This window comes from Lycium barbarum, chromosome 3 (genome assembly GCF_019175385.1).
Source record: "Lycium barbarum isolate Lr01 chromosome 3, ASM1917538v2, whole genome shotgun sequence".
NCBI lineage: Eukaryota > Viridiplantae > Streptophyta > Magnoliopsida > Solanales > Solanaceae > Lycium > Lycium barbarum.
This window is the reverse complement of record NC_083339.1, coordinates 137084819-137109477: the sequence shown is the minus strand read 5'-3', so window position 1 is coordinate 137109477 and position 24659 is coordinate 137084819. Positions and strand designations below refer to the sequence as shown.

At 31.7% G+C, this 24659-nt stretch overlaps 1 protein-coding gene and 1 non-coding gene across 2 annotated transcripts; both read left to right on the top strand.

Moving 5' to 3' along the window:
• The first annotated feature begins 862 nt into the window (after positions 1–862).
• Positions 863–24411, top strand: LOC132631440 (uncharacterized). The gene is made up of 6 exons (XM_060347014.1): positions 863–2666; positions 2999–3135; positions 3594–3639; positions 4142–4286; positions 4488–4629; positions 24277–24411. The coding sequence occupies exons 1-6, from the start codon at positions 863–865 to the stop codon at positions 24409–24411; spliced, it is 2409 nt and encodes an 802-aa protein (XP_060202997.1).
• Positions 7536–7750, top strand: LOC132634552 (small nucleolar RNA U3). The gene has a single exon (XR_009580270.1). It is a non-coding gene; the product is annotated as a small nucleolar RNA U3 (small nucleolar RNA).
• Positions 24412–24659: the final 248 nt, after the last annotated feature.

Below are 24659 nucleotides of genomic sequence, written 5' to 3'. Positions count from 1 at the left end.
ATGTGACTACTTAGAGTCAGTAAAGGCAAAGCTGTAAGGGATTAAACAGATCCCCAATTCTAGAAAACAAAAGTGGATTGAATTAGTCAATTAGGGATTAAACAAATCCCCAATTTCTACTCGTGCTTACCTCTCTTCCGCGTCAATTGCTCGTCGTCGTCATCATCATGGCAATGGTAAGTTAGTCTTCACCTTTTATTTCTTGTTGTCTTTTTCTTTCTCCTCTTCAAATTTTCCTTTTTTTTTTTACGGTCTTTTTGTTTTGCACTAATTAATTTCCATGGTGAGTGATGTTGTAATGGGTTAAAAAGCTTAATTTAATGTGTTGTACTAGTGTACTACAATTCTACAAAGTGGATTTCCGTTTCTGTTTTGTTTAATCTGAAACCCAAAAAAAAAAAAACATTCATTCAATCTTAGTTTGTTACTCTTGTTTGGGTTAGATTTGGCTATTTTAGCTGATTATTGCTATATTGCTACTTTTCTACTTCTAAGTAATTTTTATTCTATAATTCAGTCTCAAAAGTCACTGAAGAAGTATTTTTCCAAAGTACCAAAATCAAATTTGGCCTCTCATAATCAACCTAATCGATAAGAAAATGTCAATCAATCGGAAGTACCATTGCATTCTTCTCAAAGACAAGAAACTGATTTAGAGAATGCCAATCAATCGGAAGTACCATTGCATTCGTCTCAAAGACAAGAAATAGATTTAGATTCTTTTGAGTACGATCCGGCGAAAAGAACTCAAATCTTGGACTATCATCCAAACGATCGTGATGTAATTAGGAGAGCATACATTCGACAAGGTCCTTGTCAACCTGAGAATCATATCTTTCCTCCAACAGATTTTTATGGAGATATGCGCCGTTTTAATCCTAAATGGTTTCAGGAATATCCTGATTGGTTGGAGTATAGCGTAAGTAATGATACAGCATATTGTTTGTATTGTTATTTATTTAAAGATAGTAACATTCATCAAGGTGGAGGTGATGTATTTTCGACCATTGGGTTTAAGAGTTGGAATAAAAAGAAAAGTTTGTGGATACACGTTGGTAAGCCAAATAACATTCATAATCAGGCAAAAAAAAGATGTGAATATCTAAGTCGACAACAACAGTCTATTAAATCTGCATTTGGGAGGGGGCAATCTGATCAATTTAAGCAGGAGTACGGGCTTCGCTTAACTGCTTCAATTGATGTAGTAAGACTTCTTGTGAATCAAGGATTTGCATTTCGGGGTCATGATGAGTCTAAATCATCACTTAATAAGGGTAATTTTCTTGAAATTCTCTCATGGTATGCGAAACATTGTGATAAAATTCATGATTATGTATTGGAACATGCTCCTCAGAATGACCGAATGACCTCTCCAATGATTCAAAAAGATATTGTGACTGCATGTAAGATAGAGACCATCAAAGCTATCATTGAGGAATTAAATGGTGACTACTTTGCCTTATTAGTTGATGAATCTTTTGATGTGTCACGTAAGGAGCAAATGGCTGTGGTTTTACGATATGTTGATCGAAAGGGATTTGTGATGGAGCGATTGATTGATATTGTACATGTTCAAGATACTAGTGCTTTATCTCTAAAGAGTGCAATTGTCAATTTACTTTCTCAACATTCATTGAGTCTATCTTATGTGCGCGGGCAAGAACTTGGTCTTATAAGAGCTGGTGATACTCGTTGGGGATCTCACTATAAATCCTTTTGTAATTTTATTCTTATGTTTGGCTCTATTACTGATGTTCTTGATGCACTTGTTGTTGATGCATATTCTCCAGATGAAAGTGCTAAGGCAACAGGATATCTTGAAGCTTGTCAAACATTTAAGATTGCTTTTATGTTGCATTTGATGAGAGATATCTTAGGAATCACAGATGAGCTTAATAAATCATTACAAAAGAAAGAACAGGATATTGCAAATGCTATGCTGCTCGTTGAAGTAGCAAAGAGAAGGTTGCAATCGTTGAGGGAGGATGCCTGGGATGAGCTTATTGATAAGGTATCGACATTTTGTATCAAGTATAACATTTTGATACCCAATTTTGATGAGCCTTATGTTAACTCTGGAAGATTACGACGTAAACCTGCTGATCATACAGTCTTACATCATTATCGTTATGATGTGTTCTATAAAATTATTGATTGGCAACTTCAAGAACTCAATGATCGTTTTAACGAGGTGACTACTGATTTGCTTCATGGAGTTGCTTGTTTGAATCCAGTTGACTCATTTTCTAGTTTTAACATCAAGAAGATAATGAGAATGGCTGAATTATATCCTGATGATTTTGATGAATTTAGTAGGGGTGCTCTTGAGAATCAGCTTGCGACATACATTATTGATGTCCGTGATATTGATGAAAGGTTCGCCAATATGAATGGTATTTGTGATGTCTCAAAAAAACTAGTTCAAACGAAGAAGCACTTAAACTTTCCTCTTGTATTCCGCTTGGTGAAATTTTCTTTGCTTCTACCAGTTGCCACTGCATCCGTTGAAAGAGCGTTTTCGGCAATGAAGTTTATTAAGAATGACCTGCGGAATCGGATGAATGACGGACTTTTGAGCGGCTGCTTAGTTCCTTATGTAGAAAAAGATGTATTTATTAATATTTCTAATGATGCTATTGTAAAAACATTTCAAGAGATGAAACCTCGTCGAGTACAGTTGCGATAATGCAATTACATTCTGCTTTCATTAACATAATTTATTTTGTTGGCTTTTTCGCGTGTTTACTTCTTTATATTTTGACACCCCTTAATAAAATTCCTGGCTCCGCCACTGGTTCCATTTCTCATGTCACGCCAAAGAAGGAATTATTTTCTTCTTATACTCCGGGTAATTTTGAAAATTTACGAATGGGCAATGATAGTGAGGTTGAGGTACTTGGTATTGGCACAGTTTGCTTGAAAAGTAATAATGGTTCGAGGTTGGTTCTTAACAATGTCAAGCATAATCCAGATGTTCGTCTGAATTTAATTTCTATAGGAAAGCTTGACGATGAGGGTTATGATCAAACTGTTGGTGGTGGCCAGTGGAAGATAATTAGAGGTTCAATGGTTGTGGCTCGAGGTTACAAGATGTGTGACTTGTACTTATTTCAGGGTTTCATTTGTAGTGACTCGGTAAATTTGATGGAGAATGATACTTCATCAGAATTATGGCATAAAAGGCTTAGTCATATGAACGAGAAGGGGATCGATAACTTGGCTAAGAAGAATTTGCTTTTTGGAGTGAAACAAGCAAAGTTAAAGAGATGTGTTCATTGCTTAGTTGGGAAACAGAAAAAAGTTTCTTTTCAGAGTCATTCACCTTCAAGAAAGCTTGATTTGCTGGAGTTGGTACATTCTGATTTGTGTGATCCTTTTAAAGTAAGCTCTCGTGGTGGTGCACTTTACTTTGTGACTTTTATTGATGATCATTCTCGCAAACTCTGGGTATTTCCTTTGAAGTCCATGGATCAAGTACTTGATGTGTTCAAGACTTTTCAGGCCTTGGTTGGGAGACAGACAGGGAAGAAACTAAAATGCATCCGCTTAGACAATGGTGGTGAATACATTGGTCCTTTTGATAATTATTGTAGATAGCAGGGTATTCAGCATCAGAAAAATCCTCCAAAGACTCCACAGGTAAATGGTTTAGCAGAGAGGATAAACAGAACTCTAGTTTAGTGAGTTAGATGTTTGCTTTCAGATGCTAAGCTGTTAGATTCATTTTGGGCAGAAGCACTTAATACTGCTGCATATGTTATCAATTTATCTCCTACTGTTGCTTTGGATGGTGATGTCCCTGACAGAGTTTGGTTTGGTAAGGATGTCTCTTATGCTCATCTGAGAGTCTTCGGGTGTAAGTCTTTTGTGCATGTTCCTAAGGATGAGAGGTCAAAGCTGGAAGTTAAAACTAGGCAGTGTATCTTCATTGGTTATGGTCAAGACAAATTTGGCTATCGTTTCTATGATCTAGTTAAGAAGAAACTTGTTAGAAGCCGTGATGTTGTGTTCTTTGAAGACCAGACAATTGAAGATTTTGACAAAACTGAGAAGGTTGATTCTCAGAGCAATGAGAGCTTAGTTGATGTTGATCCAGTTCCTGTGACTATTGCACCTGAAGAAAATCTTCAAAATAATGAAGATCAAGTTGATAATGAAGATAGTGATCACGTTCAGAATGATCAACGTGATTTTGTTGATGCTCCAGTGGAAGATGATGTGGTTGGCCAGCAACCAGGTGCTATTGATGCTCCAGAGAGTTCCTCAGAAGATCTATTAGAGAGAAAGTACCTTCGTCTCGTTATTCTCCCAATGAGTTTGTACTCTTGACTGATGGGAGAGAACCTGAAAGTTTTGATGAGGCCATGGATAGTGAAGAAAAAAGAAAGGTGGTTTGATGCTATGCAAGATGAGATTAAATCCTTGCATGATAATCATACATTTGATATGGTTAAGCTTCCTAGAGATAGAAAAGCTTTGAAAAGCAGGTGCGTTTTTAGGGTAAAATATGAAGATGGTAACCCAGTTCCACGGTACAAGGCTAAATTGGTTGTCAAGGGCTTTAATCAGAAAAAGGGAGTTGATTTTGATGAAATCTTTTCTTCAATTGTGAAGATGTTATCCATTCAGGTTGTTCTGGGCTTGGCTGCAAGTCTAGATTTAGAATGTTGCTTGATCGCCGGGATGGAGGTTTCCTCCACATAGTCAGGAGGGGAAGAATTGTCAGGTTTTTGGGTTTTCCCTTCCTATGTGAAATTGGATTAATAAAACCCAATCAAATTTGAACCAGACCACTTTTGCCCAAAAATTCCTCTATATGTAGGATCAATTTAGGTCTTGTTTTCATAACAAAGAGTGAATTCATTGCAGCCATATAGAGAGAAAAACGTGAGAGAAAAAACAGATTTTTGTCCAGAAATTTTCTGCTACAGCAGTCCGCTTTAAATTGTATTTTCCGATTCATTAACCGTTGGATTGTACTGAAATTTGAATTGGGGGTTCGCAACATCTAGTTCTTCGATTTCAACGGTGGAGATCGGATTTTGTGGTCTGTAGCACCAGTTTTCGAGTACGAACAGTAGCTCGTTTTTGGGGGTGATTTCTCTCATTTTCTTCACTAGTTTTGGTGCTATATTTTATGTATTGTTGCTCCGTGCTTGGCTTTGTTGTTGTAGCCATTTGGAGAACATTGCTGTAACTCTTGTTGATTATAGTGGAGCTTTTGTGAGCCGGAGGTCCCGTGGATGTTTCCTCTTCACCTTGAAGGAGTTTTACCACGTAAATTTGGTGTCTCTTGCATTCGATTTATTTTTGCTTACTTTGCTATTTTATTGTTGGTATAGCTGCTGCCCGGATTTTCATTTGTGCTAGTGTTTATTGTTTTCTCTTGGTTCAAATAGTGTGAAAAGTTTTGACTTGGGTATTTATTTCGCTGTTAACTCATCATGCAATTTGGTTATTGCTTATTTCTTCCCAGCAGGCTGAAGTATATACTACCTATGCACTTTGGTTGTATATGTTGTGTATAGGTATGCATATTATATGTATAGGCATGTATAGTATATGTATATTTAGTATAAATTATACACTACCTATTCACTGTGTACATATTTTGTAAACTAGATGACCAAATGGTATTTGGCTTTAATTTTTCTAGAATAATCTTGGGCATCCTAATTACTTACATTTTCATAGGCTCCATCTCATATTATTTCTTCAATTCTTAGTAAGATGAGATTCAAGAAGGGCTTTGTAGGTGGACCTGGTTGGTGGTTTCATAGAAAGCCCAATGTTTGCTAAACTAAGCTGTTAAAAACCAGGATCTTGCAACTAAGGTTTATCATTTCCTAGGCCTTCAAAATGAGAAGCAGGCGAAGTTGGGCTAGCCCAAGTCGGAAATGACAGACAATATCAGTGATTGTCGTACTATATAGCAGCCCAACAAACTCTGAAAAAAACATTAAGTCTAATCTTTAGTTTTACAGACTTTAGTCAGTATAAACACTTTATCGCTATATATTGATAATATACTTGTTAGTAGTTGAAAACACACTAGTGACCAATTACAAATGGTTACATTTTGGTGGGTAGTTTATATTAGTCAGCTGACTAAAAATACGTTAAGATCACATAATTTAACTCTTGAGCAACTAGAAATTGGCCGGATCAATTCTATTTCTTTTTAAAATAACTACCTAGTCCCAGGCTTGGAGTTCTAAGACCTTTGGTAATCAATGTAACATTTTATTACAAAGAGCAATACGAACAAGGTTCAGGCCAATACTTGGACAAAGTCCCAAGTTATAAGCAGTAGCAAAAACATAACATCAACATCTAACCTCAATTAGCTGTAGCTTCTACGGATAACAGTTCAAATGTCTAAGAGCCTGTTTGGATGGGCTTATGCCTATAAGCTGTTTGCAGCTTATAAGCTAAAAAAAATAAGTTGGGGTAGTCTAACTTATTTTTTTTTTGCTTATAAGCTATTTTCAGCATATAAGCTGCTTTAGATAAGCTAAGTCAAATGGACCCAATTATTTTTTTGAGTCTTATTTTAAGCACAAAATGACTTTAAGCTGGCCAGCCAAACACTCAAAAAAGCTAAAAACAGCTTATAAGCCAATCCAAACGGGCTCTAAGTCTAGCAGCTAGGTTAGGTTTCGTCATACTTCTACATCTTCTCCTAGACTGTTCGAAAGCCTCCTTTATTTTTTTATTAAGACTAAAAAGTCTGAATTTGAATACACATTTATGAATATTAAATTGTTGTATTAGAATATGAATACTAAATAATCAAGCGTGTTTGTTTCTTCAACAATTGAATGTATAAAAATTATCTCTATATAAAAATTAATAAATATAAAATACTATAAAATACTAAATTAATCTAATACTATATCAACAAAATACTTTAAAGAAACTAGTATGGCAGTTGGTGGTGGTGATGATAAGTGATGGTTGCCGCCGTGGCCAGCTTGTGATGGTTCGTTTAGGTTCCGATTGAGGATGGTACGATGTTGACTAATGGTGATGTTTTGAGCAGTACGTAGCTATTGGAGATGGTGACTAGCAATAGTGGTTGATGGTGCTAGTTACGGTTGTGGTGGTGGTGAGTCATGATGGTGATTGAGTATATATAGTATTGAACAGTGGTGGTGATTGTTGGCAATAATAGTTGGTTACCGTGGTAATGGTTGTTAGAGGTGATAATTATTGATATTGGTGACAAGTTATGATGAAGGTTGATTGTAGTAATTGATGTATGGTGGTGGTGGTAATTGTAGCTGATAAGGCGGCTATGGGTGGTAGTAATTAATAATGGTGAGCCATGATGGTAGGGGCGAATCGATTGAATTGGTATACTGTCAACTCTGTAGAAATCTTTGTATGTATATATGATGTTAGTAATGTTAAGAGTTCGTTGATATTTATCATTCAAATTTATTCAGGCTCATTAAGTGAGTTTAACATAAAAAAATGCACTTAATAGTTAAAATTTGAATGATTATGATTCAGACCTAAAAAGACAAACAAATACGACCTTACTTGAACATGATTTGTTCTATAGGCTCGTACCACTGTATCCTTGAGTTCTAAGGAGACAAGAAACTAAGTCTGGTTGATGACACGTGGCCATTTGACCAGAGCATGATTAATAGCACCCTTGGCCTTCGGGTTTGTGGCCGCCGTAGATGATCGTTCTCAACTCCATCAGTGGTGTTGGGATGGTCTAATGGCTGTCTGACAGATTCAAACTTTAAAATAGAGTATGAAATATGTAAAAATGAAATTACAAACAAGTAAGGATCTAGTAGCTCAGTTGGTTGGCTACCTGAACTCTCATCTTGTTGGTGAGAGCTCGAATTCCCACATTGTAATCCCCTTCCCCTAACTCTTATGTAATTAAAAAAAAAAAAAAGACAAACAAATTTAATGTCTGAAATATGAATAAGTATGATTAAAATCTTCATTAAGCGTAAACAAAATAAGCCTAAGTAAGTTATAAATAGTATAGTATTAGATAATGTTTAAAATTGACAGTAAGTAGATATCAGCCATACGTTAAAGGTACCATGAGAATGGCAATTGATCGATCACAAACTCAAACAAATATTGGTAGTATCATATTCTCCTTAACCATATGATTCTAAGGAAAATATTATCATTGAGAAGTCACCTTTCAGGTGAATGAATAGTTGTTCTCAAAGGTGGTCCTATAACAAGCGATACCACCCAGACCAACAGTATGCTTCATCAGGTACTAAATTGAGGGCTATGATCCACTAACTTTATGCTCACTTTGCAATTTCTACATCACCTTTATTAACTTTAAAAGAAACTTTTATGTATATAAAATTAGAAGTTCAATGAATCAGTAATTAATCAACGCAGCTATTTTTCCACTGCCTCAATGAGATCACATCAATTTTTTTCATTGTCAAATAAAACATTGGTGCGAAAAGTATATTTGAAACAAAATATAATGGCGGAGACTCCTATGAACTTGTAGGCAAACAGATGGAATTTGTAAGACAAATTACAAACGTAACGTTAGAGATAAATTCAAATCTTTTTCCTTATTCGACTGAAATAAATTCACTATTTTAAACGTAACCTATTTTAAAGAACCATGAGTTTGTTGGGGAAAAAAATTAAGCTAAATTAGATAAAAATCATTCTTCGATACTGACACATCATTTTCCCATGAAAACAACATGATGGGTTTGCAATGTGCAATTGCCGCCTTTAGCGGCGAATTACACCTGACTTTTCCAGAGTCACAATGAAGCTGATTTCGAATTTCAAGATGGAATGGTGAATGAATTTCGTGAATGATCATGAAAGCTACACTATATAGGGCCGACTATAACCCGACATTAACCTACCTAATAATTTGTTTGTCCAAATTTTCAAAATTTATTTGTTCTAAGAAGTATTTTATAGTTAGAAGTATTTTTTGAACAAAAATACTTTTGGAGAGTATGTAGTATTAGTTAGTTTGTGTCGTTTAATCAGTATGAGACACGCTCTTGTCTATATGCTTGATCAAGATTTCAAAAGTGTTTATGCGGAAAATTTGTTCTTTCATCTTTTAATTTTTTTTTTTTTTTGCTACTACTCAAAGTACATGTCTTTTTCCTAAAATATGATCAACAACTCAAATTTCTAAAATAAGCATATTTTTAAAAAAATAAAAAATAGATAAGCATTTTTGTGGCTTTCTAAGCTGGTAAAACAGGCTATAAAAGCAGATAATGCTCCCCTTGCGTGAGAGCAAGAGCACCGATCATGTTTATGGCGCAAAAGCAAAACAAATTAGTTATCATTTTTATCAAATTATTATTCAATAACTATTACAAGAATTTACGTATACATACTTTATATATGACGATCGTATAAAGACCTTTTATACTATATGTGCAGAAAAATTAAACTCTAGATTCTATATCAAAATTGTCTTTACAATAAGAGTACGATTCTGTTATCCTAACATGTATTAGGTCCTCAAGCAATACGTGAAGGTATTCACATGCATGCTCCTTGTCGAAAAATTGTACACATCAGGGAAGGGTCTACATATAATGTGAAATTGGTGGTGCATGAATCTATCTTGTCAATTTTTTAAACAACAATGAGAATTAAGTTCCTGGTATTCATGTGTCTCGAAGTATCTTTTTAGCATCCATTTCTAATACGTCAAATGGTGCATCTATGGTATACATGATATGCTTCTCTCTAAAATATTTTACTGTACATGTGGAGAACATTTCCAAGTAATTCTTTAGCATTTGGTTGGACGACAAAGTTAAAGGATACGCATATTATAGTGTAAATTTCTCAAATGGTCATTCAATTTTATTGAAATTATCTGGCAAAATTAGTGATTTTACTTTTCATTAATGAACTAACTCAACTTTCAATATGTTTCCAATAAAATATCTCTGGCCGGATAACCATTTCACTGGAAAATCATTTTTTTGCGCGGATTGCGTTCTTTTGGGGTGGCCTTTAATTTTTGTCCCTCAAATTGCTGGTCTTTAATTTTGTCCTTTGCTTAAAAAGGTGGCGGAAAATACCTCGAGGTTCTGGGTTCGAATCCCCACTCAATAAAAAAAAAAAAAAAAAAATCACAAGGCAAAGATTTGCAAAAGGTTAAGGCATAAAGTTATGCCTTATAAGGCAAAGTCTGTCGTATCCGGCAGATTTTTAGTTATGCTTTAAGGTAAAATCTGCCGCATAAGGTAGACTTTTTGCAAAGCCTTGCCTTGCGAATTTTATTTTATTTTTATGACTAAGCCGGAATTCGAATCCAGAACATCAGGGTATTTTAAGCAAAGGTCAAAATTTAAAGACCAACAATTTGAGGGACGAAGATTAAAGACCCGCCAATGAATAACAATCGTGCAAATTGTCCCTGGAAAATTGACTTGGACAGGCCCATGAAGTAAAACTTTAGGAACCAATGCCAAGATATATTCCTTTTCAACGCCTATTTATCCTTTTTTTTTTTTTTTTTTTTGCATGGATTGCCCTTCATTTGGGGTGGTCTTTAAGTTTTGTCCTTCAAATTGGCGGTCTTTAAGATTTGCCCTTCGCTAGGGACTCCTTGGTCACGGGTTCGAACCCCAGCTCAGTGAAAATTAAAAAAAAATAAAAAATTGCAAGACAGAAGTTGTAAAAAAAGACAGAATTTCTGCCTTAAGGCAGAACTTGCATGCATGGGATAGAATTTGTAAATTCTGTCCATTTCTGCAAATTCTGCCTTAAGGCAGAAATGCAATTTCTGCGCTCAGGCAGAATTTCTGCCTTCAAATTCTGCCTAAGGTAGAGTTATAACTCTGCCTTTTTTCTGAACTTATGCCTTGTGATTTTTTATTTTTTTTAAATTTCCCCCTGAGTGGGGTGTTTGAACCTGTGACCAAGCGTTCCCTAGTGAAGGACAAACTTTAAAGACCACCATTTTGAAGGGCAAAACTTAAAGACCACCCCATGATAAGGGCATTCCTGCTAATTCCCCTAGTAATCTCATTTCTCCTTATCCGTCTTCAAAAATCTGTGTTACAACGATTGCGGTAACACGATTTAGGGGTACGTAATTATGTATGGTAAGAAGGAAAATATAGTTTTAGTTTTTTTCATGTTTGGTTGATTAAAATTTTTGAAAAATATTTTTCTCTAGGAAAATGATTTTTTTTTTTTAGTGGAAGTAGGAAAAACAATTTTCATAAATGACATTCCGTATTAATTGTCTCTTCTCAACCCTCCAACACACCCCATCCTCACCCTCATATCCATGGCTCCCTTCCACACCACTCCACACACCTACTCCCACACTGCACCTCCACTGCGTTTGCTTAAACTGTATTAACAAATGTTTTGTGATATTTTTTTTTTACTTATGTATCAAACACAAAAATAAATAAGAAACTCACTTATTTTTCAAGAAACATTTTTTTTTTCAATAAATCATTTTCATTCATACCAACAATCCAACACACTTAGATTGTAATAAGTCCAAAAGATCAATGAAAGAGAGGGGGAAAAAGAGAAAAGAGATGAAGTAAGGGTAAAATAGCATTTAGTCAAAGTTAAGGAAAGAGATTGGTTTTTAAAGCAAAATTGGGGAAGTAAATAGTTTCGCCCTTTCAAATTTAGCTGATAGAAATATATATAAGCCTTTCAAATTGGGAAGGTTGAGTTGAGAATAAATTAATTGGTTAACTATACTAAACACTTTTGTATCATGACTCAGTTATGAATAGACCTCATGTATTTGAAAGTCAAATACTTACACTCATGTACTATGAAAATCCTACACTTACACCCCTATGATGTATATTCGTAACTAATTTATATTAAAATATAATTATTAAAAGACAAACAATAACTATGAGTGAGACTTTTTTTTTTTTTTGGAATTACTTTTATGAAAATTTTAAAATGAAGATAAAAGAATTTAACAAAACGCTTGATTCATGCCTTTGATAATTAAAAAATATATTATTTGAAACATTTATTGTTTGAAACTCATAAACAGGAAAATGAACATCAATTATTATTTAATAAAATATACCAACTATTAGAAATAACTTTCTTAAACATTAGATATGTAAGTAATTTCTAATTTTATTAATGTAAATTATTTATTTATTTATTCTTTCGCTTCAAAATCATCTTAAATATACTTAGTTATATGAAATTTTATTTGTGTAGGATTATCATTATATAAAAGATTTAAGTTCTTTTTTAGAGAAAGGGATAACATTATAGAAGGTGTAAGTGCTTGATTTTAAAATACAAAAAGTCTATTTGTAATTGAGTCATAGTACATAGGTGTTTAGTGTAGTTAACACTATGTGTCAATTTGGACACTGAAAGTTTGAGTCGACTTGAGCTACTTAGATAGTACAAAGTTGATTAATAAGAAAACTATTATTATGTTTTTTTTTGGTCCTTGGTTAATTAGTTTTTGTTCATCGACTTACTCGATCTCTGTAGATTTTTTAAATAATTTGAAACAATAATTATCAAAAAACAAACAAATAAATAAAGTTAATTGACATGATATGTTAATTGATTTTTAGCCTTTTATGTGCTCAAATTTGACCTAACCTACCGCTATGACTCCTCTAGGTTTTTCCACATTTATAAAAGGGGATGTCCTCCAGCTTTTCCACATTTTTAAAGGGGTGGCCTATATACGGAACACTTGGGTGGCATTTGGACAGATTAGTGAAAATTTTGTTGGCTAATTTTTTTGAAATGTTATTTATATTTGAATCTTTTCAAATTATGAAAAACAATTGCCCGAGTTGGATATTTTATTAAATAAAATAGTAAAACCGCAACCAATTACTATAAGACTTTCAATCGAACACCCACTATTTGGACGTGACTTTCCCAATATTTGTAATTGTCACTTTTTTATTTGTTTCCTTTGTGTTTTATGAAAATAAATATTTATTCCCTTTTGTTTCATTTTTTATGCCGTTATATTTTTTAGTTTATTATTAATTAATTTTTTTTATATTTAAAATTTTAAATGTCCATAACTATGAACCTGCATGTTTAAGACCTTAAGTTTTAATTAAACTTTTGCTATATGCTGAATTTCTATTATTTAAATTTTATATGCAGTCAAATACCATTATAATTTATATTATACTAAAATATACCAAAAGAATCTGATAATGTATACTAGTAACATTTTTTCTTGCAGCTAGATTTTGTTTTATTTCAATGTCCCTTGTTTTTGCTTTTCTGTCTCATCATTGTTTTTTTTAATGTCTATTTTAAATTTATTATTCGCATCCTTTTCCTTTTGTCCTTGCAATTTTCGAAGAGTACTCACCAGAAAAAGCAATAAATCTTCTATATATACTAGACAGCCTACAGCACGGACCCAACACTTTAGATTATAGTGTATTTATGTGTATGTAGTTGTTTTTGAATAATGATAATATATATATAAAGTATATATTATGTTCAAAACACGATTAATATAACACTGTAGTTTGTGCTCCGTATCTAAAATTTTATTATATTAATGTTTGTTATGAACACAAAATCGGCAACTTTATTAATATTTTTTAAAAGAGAAGACTTGTTTAAAAGAAAACTATTTTCTTCTCTTTGAGATAAAACAATAGCAATATTTAAGCATCAGTTGATACTTTCAATTTTAATTCGATTAATTTAAAGGTGTAAAATACTTATTATTTTTTTATCAAATTTTGATTTGAACAATTCTAATTCAAATTATTAAATTAATTTTACATGTTTAAAACGAAACAAAGTAGAAATTGATTTTTTATTTAAACGAAGAAATATTATTTTTTAATTTTTAGTAAATATTCTCGGTTTAGCTCATTTTACTTGTCATGTTGTCTTTTGCATGATTTTTTAAGAAAACGTCGATTATAATTATAATTTGACTAATTTACCTTATTCATTATTTGATCTGCATTTGATATATTTTTTTTACGACATTAATTTCTTTTCACATTTATTAGAGTAAGAATAAAAATAAAAAAGTAATTAAATTCTATCTTATTTTAAAATATAAATATTTTAAGTATATTTATTTTAGTAAACATAACAAATAAATGACATGGCGGAATAGCAAATACAACAGTTCGATATCTAGATTAGATCTTAGGTTAATATAAAAAAAGAAAGAAAATTGTATGGTTTGACTACTTAATCTTTTGAAGAAAAGCAATTTCATGGATTGATACGCACGTGGTAATGAATTCATCATTATTGACTTAATGAGATACATTGGAAATTACATGAATATTGTTTGATTTTTTAATAGGGGGTGCACTTTTTATTTTTGGACATTATTATTTTGCACTATGCATATATATATATATATATATATATATATATATATATATATATATATATATATATATACACACACACACTATGTTCAAAACACGATTAATATAACATTGTAGTTTGTACTCCGTATCTAAAAGTTTATTATATTAGTGTTTACTACGAATACAAAGTCTACATTTTTTTTTGACATTATTTTTTTTAATAAACAAATAAATGACATGGCGGAATAGCAAATACAACAGTTTAATATCTAGATTAGATCTCAGGCTAATATAAAAAAAGAAAGAAAATTATATGGTTTGACTACTTAACCTTTTGAAGAAAAACAATTTCATGGATTGACACGCACGTGATAATGAATTCATCATTATTGACTTAATGAGATACATTAGAAATTACATGAATATTGTTTGATTTTTTAATAGGGGGTGCACTTTTTTTTTTTTGGACATTATTAATTTGCACTATATATATATATATATATATATATATATATATATATATATATATATATATACTATGTTCAAAACACGATTAATATAACATTGTAGTTTGTACTCCGTATCTAAAAGTATATTATATTAGTGTTTACTACGAATACAAAGTCTGCACTTTTTTTTTTTGACATTATTTTTTTTAATATGGGGTTCGTTTTTTTTTTTTTTTTTTGATATTACTTGATTTTGTTAATATGGGGTCCACTTTTTTTTACCGTGAGTTTGGAGATGGTGGGATACACTTTTTTTTATATTGCTTGATGTCGTTTAGTATCGGGTCCACCCTTTATGGGTTGCACTTTTTTTTTTTGACACTATTAGTTTGTACTATTTTTATGCATATAATATATATACATATACTATGTTCAAAATACGATTACTATAACATTGTAGTTTGTGGTCCGTATCTAAAACTTTATTATATTAGTGTTTGCTACGAATATAAAGTCTGCATTTTTTTTTTTAACATTATATTTTTTTTAACATGGGGTTCATTTTTTTTTTTTTTAATATTGCTTGATTTTGTCAATATGAGATACTATGTTCAAAACATAATTAATATAACATTATAGTTTGTGTTATGTATCTAAAACTTTATTATATTAGTGTTTACTACTAATACAAAATTTGCACTCTTTTTTTTGACATTGTTTATTTTTTTAATATGGGATTCACTTTTTTTTTTTTTATATATTGCTTGATTTTGTCAATATGAGATACTATGTTCAAAACACAATTAATATAACATTATAGTTTGTGTTCTGTATCTAAAACTTTATTATATTAGTGTTTACTACGAATACAAAGTTTGCACTCTTTTTTTTGACATTGTTTGTTTTTTAATATGGGATTCACTTTTTTTTTATATTGCTTGATTTTATTAATATGGAGTCCACCCCTTTTTTTTCCCGTGAGTTTGGAGATGGTAGGTTCCACTTTATTTACTTTTTTTTTTTAAATATTGGTTGGTGTTTTTTTTTTTTAATATTGGTCGGTGTTTAATATGGGGACCACACTTTTTTTTTAATTTCTTAATTGGTTGGTGTTTTTTTGAATTTTTTAATATTGGTTGGTGTATGTTGCTGTACAATAATTTCATTTGCTCCCACTAATGGGTTGATACGCATGTGGCAATAAATCCATCATTATTGATTTAATTGTTTGATTTTCTAAGTACTTTTGTATTTTAAGTATGTTGTTGTACAATAATTCCATTTGCTTCCTCTAATGGGTTGATACGCATGTGGCAATGAATCCATCAGACTATATGGGCCCACAATTTTTTTTTTTTCAAAAATTGGAAAACAAATATTTTAAGTATTTTAAGTATGTTGTTGTACAACAATTTCATTTGCTCCCACTAATGGGTTGATACGCATGTGGCAATAAATCCATCATTATTGATTTAATTGTTTGATTTTCTAAGCATTTTTTTTAAAACATTGTTTATTTTTTTTAATATGGGATTCACTTTTTTTTTAATATTACTTGATTTTGTTAATATGGGATCCACTTTTTTTTTTTCTGTGAGTTTGGATGTAGTGGGTTCCACTTTTTTTTTTTTTTTTTTTTTTTTATTATTACTGGTTGGTGTTTAATATGGGGCCCACAATTAAAAAAAAATATTAGTAGTTGTTTAAAATATGTGGGCCACAATTTTTTTTTTTTAAATATTAGTAGTTGTTTTTAAATATTAGTAGTTGTTTAAAATATGTGGGCCCACAATTTTTAAAAAAAATATTAGTAGTTGTTTGATTTTCTAAGCATTTTTTTAACATTGTTTGTTTTTTTAATATGAGATTTTTTTTTTTTTAATATTGTTTGGTTTTGTTAATATGGGATCCACTTTTTTTTACCTTGAGTTTGGATGTGGCGGGTTCAACTTTTTTTTCTTCTCTTTTTTTATTACTGGTTGATGTTTAATATGGGGCCCACAATTTTTTAAAAAAATATTAGTAGTTGTTTAAAATATGTGGGCCACAATTTTGTTTTAATATTAATAGTTATTTTTAAATATTAATAGTTGTTTAAAATATATGAGCTTATTTTTTTTTAAATATTAATAGTTATTTAAAATATGTGAGCTCATAATTTTTTTTTTAAGCCCACAAACGAACGATGAAAAAGTGGACGACCAAAAAGGTGCTCAACCCACCTTTCTATACAGTAGTAAAGTAATATATTGACAGTATTTCACCACTTTTCAACTTTTGCTTCCCACTGTGGGCATATGTCACTCACAGAAGAGACCAATCAATATTCCTTCCTCTTCATACGTCTAATCACATCATTAATGTTCTTTTTTTTCCTTCGTTGTTCTGAGCACTTAAGAATATTTTGTAGACATTATAGTAACCTCTAGATAATTCATTGTATTGAGAAAATTTCATAGCAGATATTAAATCAGATAATTTCTCTTCATTGTGACATCAAATCATAATGGGTACGTATCGGCCAAAGTGGTTTTACTTTTTATTTTCTTCTCGCTAATGAGTGTTTATTTAGCAGTGGAGTATAGGCCATTAAATTTTCTTTTTTCATTTTTGTTCAAAAGTCTGGTAAAGTTGGCTGAAAATCACCCCATTCCATTAAGATACTTCTTTAGAAATAACAAAGCTCCATGACCCAAATAATTAGGAACCCAAAACCCAATCCGTAATTTACTCAACCATCATTTGATATGGCATACGTTAATTTACGATCCAATATCAATTTCTAGCCTTCTATTTGTAATACTTTTTTTTTTTTTTAAAATTTTTGTATTCTCGCTCCAAGACTTTTAGGACCTATTTGGCCATGAGAATTATTTACTTTTTTTCGGATTTTTTTTCTTCACTTTATGGTGTTTAGCCATGAAAATTCCAAATACAACGAGAAGTTATATTTGGAATTTGAAAAAAACTTTTGTTTTTATGCTTTCAACATTTACCCTAAAAGTTGTTAGGTTGCTCAGTTTTTATTCTAAAAGTTCATACAAATTTTTCACTGCTCAGAGGCAAGTTATGTTGTTCAGTTGCCCTCCACTCCAACAACATTCAACATCATGTGCTAAAAAGCCTCTAAAAGAAAAGAATCAGTTGGAATTTTGCAGCAAAGTCATATTTAGAGATGCTATATTTTTTGTGCACACCAGTAAGCCTCCCAGTTGCAACCTTTTGATGGAAAAACCATCAGTTTTGAGAACTCCATAAGCTGATCTCGAGTATAGTTATTTCTCGCACTGGTTATGTTTATTAACTGCTTTGCTAGTTTATAGAAATTGGGGTTATAAATCATATTTCATGTTTTTTAGAAAAAAGTACATTTCAAAAATCAAATATTATTTTCGAAAAACTATGACCAAACACAACTTCAACTCCAACTTCAAAAATTCCATCACTTTTTTTGGTTTCTATGGCCAAACGCCTACTTAGAAATTTTCCTTCCATAATTTTTTTGCTAAGTCATTGCCTTTTTCAGTAGCTTAAATTTCAAATGTAGCATGCTTTTTCTTGAAATTAAGTTGATCTTCCTTCCACAATTCAGCATCTCATCTTAAAAGATTTAGTTCGAGTCCTCCACATTTTCAACAATTTAAGGATATGCAAATAAGTTAAATTCCACATGTTAATGTAAACGTCTGAAAGGTCTCTATGATACATAAAGTATCCACAAAAAAGGATGATAGGTCAAATTAGGGTTTTTCTATTTCAAGCGTAATGATTTGTGTTCTTTAATCTCATGGGGCAGGTTTCGAGTTTGTGTAATTTATTCGGGCCATGGAGCTTTTTCAGCTTGAAATAATATTTTTTTAATGCAATTAGTCGCCCTACCGTCTGCTATAATTGTTTCCGACACTTTTGTAACCAAAAAAAAAAAAAAAATTTGGAACCAAACTAACTCATTAAAAAAAAGAAAGAACCAAACTAGGCTTCACGCACAGAATCTGTGTGTGAAAGGACCAAACTGTAACTTTTTAAGTTTGGTCCTTTCACGCACAGATTCTGTGCTTGAAAGGGGGTACTTTTTTTTTCTTTTTCTTTTTAAAGCTATCAAAAATCACGTTTTTTTTTCCATACTTTGAGCAAAGATTAGTCATGTTTCAAAATCCTGAAATATCAATATTTTATATAAAACTTAATATATTTTTTTGCGCACAATAATGTCGGCTCATTACATCAAGTATACCTAAACGTTTGGATCGTCGTTTCAGGGCTTGTAAAGTGCCCCGAAGTAAGTTTTGTTTGCTTGGAAACTTATCATCTTTGTTCTTTGGAAATCAAACTCAAAATTAAGTTTTTTTCCGTACTTTGACCGAAGATTAGTCACGTTTCAAAACACCGAAAAATAAATATTTTGTATAGAACTTAATATTTTTTTTAGCGTAAAATAATGTCGGCTCATTACATCAAGTATACATATATGTTTGGATCATCGCTTTAGGGGTTGTAAAGTGCCTCGAAGTATGTTTGGAAACTTGTTATCTTTAAGTTTTGTTTTTCATACTTTGACCGAACATTAGTCACGTTTTAAAACGTTGGAATATAAATATTTTATATAGAACTTAATATTTTTTTTTAGCGTACAATAATATCGGCTCATTACATCAAGTATACATATGTCTCTTCACTCACGTAAATAAAAACTAAGGACCGGAGCATAGGCAGAAAACTAGTTGTAAATTGTTGAAACTTTAAATGGTCATAACTTTGCGCTCAGATGTCTGATTGACGCGATTTTTTTTATTTGATTTAGGGTATTTTTTCGAGATCTACGCGGACAAACAGCCGCAAGGCGGTTAGGCAGAGCCGATTTTCCAAAAAACGCCCGTTATTCCATTCAATTTGAATTTTCCCTCAAATTTGTGCAAAATTTTCATTTTTCTCTAGTAAAAATCTAATGATAAAAAATCTATTTCAAGATGCGAATCCCGTGGTAATGATGTTTTGAATGTCAATTTCGAGGTTCAAAATTCAATTTATGAAAACGAGTTAGATAGCATTAGTGAACAATATAAAAAATAAAAAGTGTCTACTTTGTAACATTCACCAATTTTGCTTGGTGATTTAGCCTCTCTTTTTTACTCACTTCTTTTTTATGCCAACATGGGATCAAACCTTGGTGGGAGCATTGAATGAGATATATTATACCTTCATTGAACCTATCATATTGAATGAATTATTTTTTAATATAATATTTTTATTTCAAAACACTTAAATCAAAATCCTATAAAATATGACACTTAAATCTAAAGATGACAAGTTTCCAAGCAAACAAAACTTACTTCTGGGCACTTTACAACCCCTAAACGACGATCCAAAAGTTTAGGTATACTTGATGTAATGAGCCGACGTTATTGTACGCAAAAAAATATATTAAGTTCTATATAGAATATTGATATTTCGAAATTTTGAAACATGACTAATCTTTGCTCAAAGTATGAAAAAAACGTGATTTTTGATAGCTTAAAAAAAGAAAAAAAAAATACCCCCTTTCACGCACAGAATCTTTGCGTGAAAGGACCAAACTCAAAAAGTTACAGTTTGGTCTGTGTGTGAAGCCTAGTTTGGTTCCAAATTTTTTTTTTTTGAGTTACAAAGTGTCGGGTCCGCTATAATTGGCACATTGTGTTAGCCGGAAATGTGGGTTGTGACACTCTTCCTCACCTATTGTTGCGACTCCTCAGCGCAAGTGCTCTCCAAGTATGCTTGGACTTGATCTCAGAATTTTCACAAATCTCTTTCTTTCTCCCAAGTAGTTTCTCTCACTGGCAACCATTTTCTTCATTCAAAAAAGGCAAAGTACCTTTTATTTGAATGGTACTTGTCCGTAAAAAATAATTCTTTTAGGGTTCGTTTGGTACAAGGGATAAATAATCCCGGAATTAAATTTGAGGTGAGTTTATCCCCCATTTGGTTGGGTTAAAATCGCGGTATAACTAATCTCAGAATTAGTTATCCCGGGATTATAATGTTATTTTATCCCTGTGAAAGGGTGGAATAACTAATCTCAGGATAAGTAATTCTGGGATAACTGTTTCCCAACCAACGACCCCTTAGTACTATACAGACTTCCTAAGAAAAATACGACGTGGACCATTGCATCACGAGATATATTGCTCTTGAACTTTTTATGATAAGGCCAATGCACCAGCCAGCTGCAAGTGTGGTGGGAAAACTCAGCCGACTTTACCGGATTTTGGCAAAAATAATAATTTAGAATATTAAGTGAAAGCAAAGTGATTATGTTGTTAGTAAAATAAAAGGGAGCTTTCATAATACAAGATATATAACAGTTAATTAGATAATCTATAACTAATTTAGATATTACAAATTGTGCAATTTAAAACTAAAAATAAGGAGATTGTTGCTATAAATAAAAATCTAAAAATAAAGAGATTCCCTATATTAGTGATAACATAATTAAATGCATATAAAAATACAATAAATGCTTACCTAAAAAAGCTCCAGCACAATCTTCTAGCAAGCTAATTCATGAATTTTAACCCAAAAAATAAAGCTAATTCATGAACAAGTATATTATTGTAGTATTTGTTATATATATTATTCTAGTATTTGTTATATATATTATTCTATATATATATATATATATATATATATATATATATATATATATCGTATATTGTTACCATATATGTTATTATAGAGTACAATTGATTGGCACGTAGAGTAATATATTCATATATTAGGGTATATAATATACATATTCAAATATACTAATATCTACTATTATATCCACAAATATTTTGTTATCATATTTTCAGTTAAATTTTCCAACTTGAATATACCATATACTTTTTAGGTATATTTTCATGTACTTTTGTTATACAATATACTATATATTTTCGTGTAGTTTTCTTAATATTAATATATTCAAATATTTTCTTTTAGCCACAAAAAATAATTGCGTCAGTCATCAAGTGAAAATAAAAAAAGACGAATAAAGAGGAGCAGACGAAAGAAAAAAAATCTTTTTAAAACGGTAGATGAAATATGGAAAATTACATTATCTCTCATGCCCTTTTCTTAGATTTTTTTTTTTGGGGGGGAAGGGTGGGCTGGGGGTGGGGGTGGGGGTGGGGGTGGGGGTGGGGGAGGATGATTTTGAAAGAAAGAGAAAGTAAAAAGTGGATATACATCAATGATAGTAACTCCTAAAATTAAGTATTATTCATATATTAAGAATGTAATTCAAATTTTGAATAAATTGTATTTATGTAATTTTTTGAAAGTAATTGTAATCTTTTTAATTACCATTTGAAAAAGTTGTATTTGCGTGACTTAGTAGTTGTGTTACTGTAGTTATACTATAAGTTGAGTGGTTTATTTGTGTAAATAAATCTACGGGAGGATGTAGGAAAGAGTTAATATTTTTATTTTCTGTTTTGTTGATTAAGCATGTCCATACAGTATATAGTGTTGTAGAAGATTTCCCTAATTAATTTGCAAGTCGAAAATGACATATGAAAATGGACACCAAATAATACGGTTTCTAATAATTAAGTACCTTATGTTTCGTCTCGTTCACTACATAGTTTAAGCATTTTAATGTAATTTCGATATTGTTTCCAAATCCCTATAAATAGTTATGCTATTTATCACCGTTAACAATAATTACAAATTAAATAAAAGAGAATGGTGCCAGGTTCATGTCCAATAGATATAAGGATGTGAAACACTAATTTACCCAAAACCACAAAAGCAAAACGTGTGAAATTGGATAGGCTGTAAATGCACAACTGTTAAGTACATAGGATAACTCGATGCTAGATCATCTCTGCCATTTTAGCATTGTTTGTTTCAACTGATCAGTTGGACTTCATGAGTAGTTGGGAAAAATTTCTTAGTCCTCATCTAAGTATTGGTTTACTTTTTTACTAGTCCATAGCGTAACCGTATGTTATAAACACGAACTACACTATAGATATGCCACATTACTTTTTTGAGAGTCCAATTTCATATCTAAAGAATGTTAAGACCCATTTAATCCACGTACAAGGGCTTAATATAGCAAATAGTGTTAAAATTCTGTAATGTTAGAATTTGAAATGGAAAAGAAAGTAAAGAAGAGCGTTGGAAAGGGGAAATATTAGGGAGACAGAACCAATCAATCCTGGACACGCAGGGGAGAGTAAAAGGTCGAGAAATGTCAGTTTTAAGGTTGTTGCTCATGTCCAACAGGTATTAGGATGCGAAACATTAATTTACCGAAAACACAAAAAAAGCAAAGTATCTGGAAAGTAAAGTATACAGACAACCCCTCAGGTATAATAACGAACTGCAAGTCTGTAACTAAGTAGGGTTACTCCCAGTTGCATACGCAGAATTTTTCGTCAGTAGTGTCACATTTTAAAAGAAGAAATAATAAATAGAACAATGTATCACCATATGAAAAAGAGCAAAATATAAATAAATACAATTCGCGTACATTACTATAACTTTTCTAAAAATAAAAATAAAAAAAAGACTACGATAACTTTTCTCGATGAGTTTTTTTTTTTTTTTTTAAATGTATTAGAAATAACCACATTAAAAATAATACTAAATACTTAATCAATTTGATTTCGTAAATTGTTCTTAATTAATTTCATTGGTGAGAAAGAAAAAAAACGTAAAAAAGAAACACACAACAACTGACTAGGGAAGCAGCTTATGTCTAACTTAATTATTGTCGCAATAATGACAATTATGAATTTGAATCAATTGGTTTTAACTTGGTACCTTCCAAGAGGTCGTGGGTTCGAACCTGAACATCTACCATTTGTATATGAGGAGAAAAACGTTTATAAAAGTAAATGACGCTGCCAAAGGTTCGAACTCACGTCCTAAACTGAGGAAATGAAGCGAAGTGATTAACCAACTGAGCTGCACGACCCTTTTAAATCACTTTAATTTTATAAGCTCATATTTTTTTCTGCCATTTTAATTATACACATATTTAGTAAATTTTTCCGAAGAAGCAGTGTCACGTGACACCCCTTGGACTAAGGTAGATCCGCCCCTAGTTACTCCAGGTGCCCTCAACCCCCCCCCCCCCCCCCCCCAACTCTAATGGCTATACTTGTATTCAGTACTATACATTCTGAGTGTTAAGGATTTTTAAGATTATCAGTGAAATTTAGTAGGTGTTTGGCCATAGAAACCAAAAACTTTTTCACTTTTTTTAAAATTTAGAAGTTGGAGTTGTGTTTGGCCATAGTTTTTGAAATAGTTTTTTTTTTTTTTTTTGTTGAAATGTACTTGTTTTGGTTGTGAAAAACAAGTTTTTCTTGTTTTTCAAATTCCAAATACAACTTTAAGTTGTATTTGGAATTTTCATGGCCAAACACTAATTTTTTAAAAAAAGTGAAAAAAAATTCCGAAAAAAGTGAATTATTCTTATGGCCAAGCGGGTCCTTAATTTATGATAATAGGTTCTTTATCAATTTTATTAGTTTACCAAATGGAAAAGGCCTCCACTGGGTTGGATAAAGGTAAATACTGATGGGAATAGATTTGGAGATGGAATAATAGGGGCTGGTGGAATTGTTAGAGATCACGAGGGCAACATGGTGATGGCTTTTGCGTAGCAGCTTCAAGATGGGAGTAACAATTATGCCGAAGCCCAAGCCACATTGATAGGGATGCTATGGTGCAAAAATAATGGTTACAAGAACGTTATACTTGAAGGGGATTCAATGTTAATCATCCAGATGCTTCAAGGGAAAGCAAAGCCTCCATGGGACTTACAGTCGATTAATGAAGTGATGGCAATCACTTATCAAGGTAATATCTCAATAAACCATTACTTTAGGGAAGGAAATCAAGTAGCGGATAT

Excerpts from the sequence above, each read along its gene's own strand:
- LOC132631440 (XM_060347014.1), top strand. The coding sequence starts at position 863 with ATGCGCCGTTTTAATCCTAAATGGTTTCAGGAATATCCTGATTGGTTG. Across the intron at positions 3,136-3,593 it reads GTTTCATTTGTAGTGACTCG|ATAGCAGGGTATTCAGCATC; the intron begins GTAAATTTGATG and ends TAATTATTGTAG. Across the intron at positions 4,287-4,487 it reads GAAGATCTATTAGAGAGAAA|GTGCGTTTTTAGGGTAAAAT; the intron begins GTACCTTCGTCT and ends TTTGAAAAGCAG.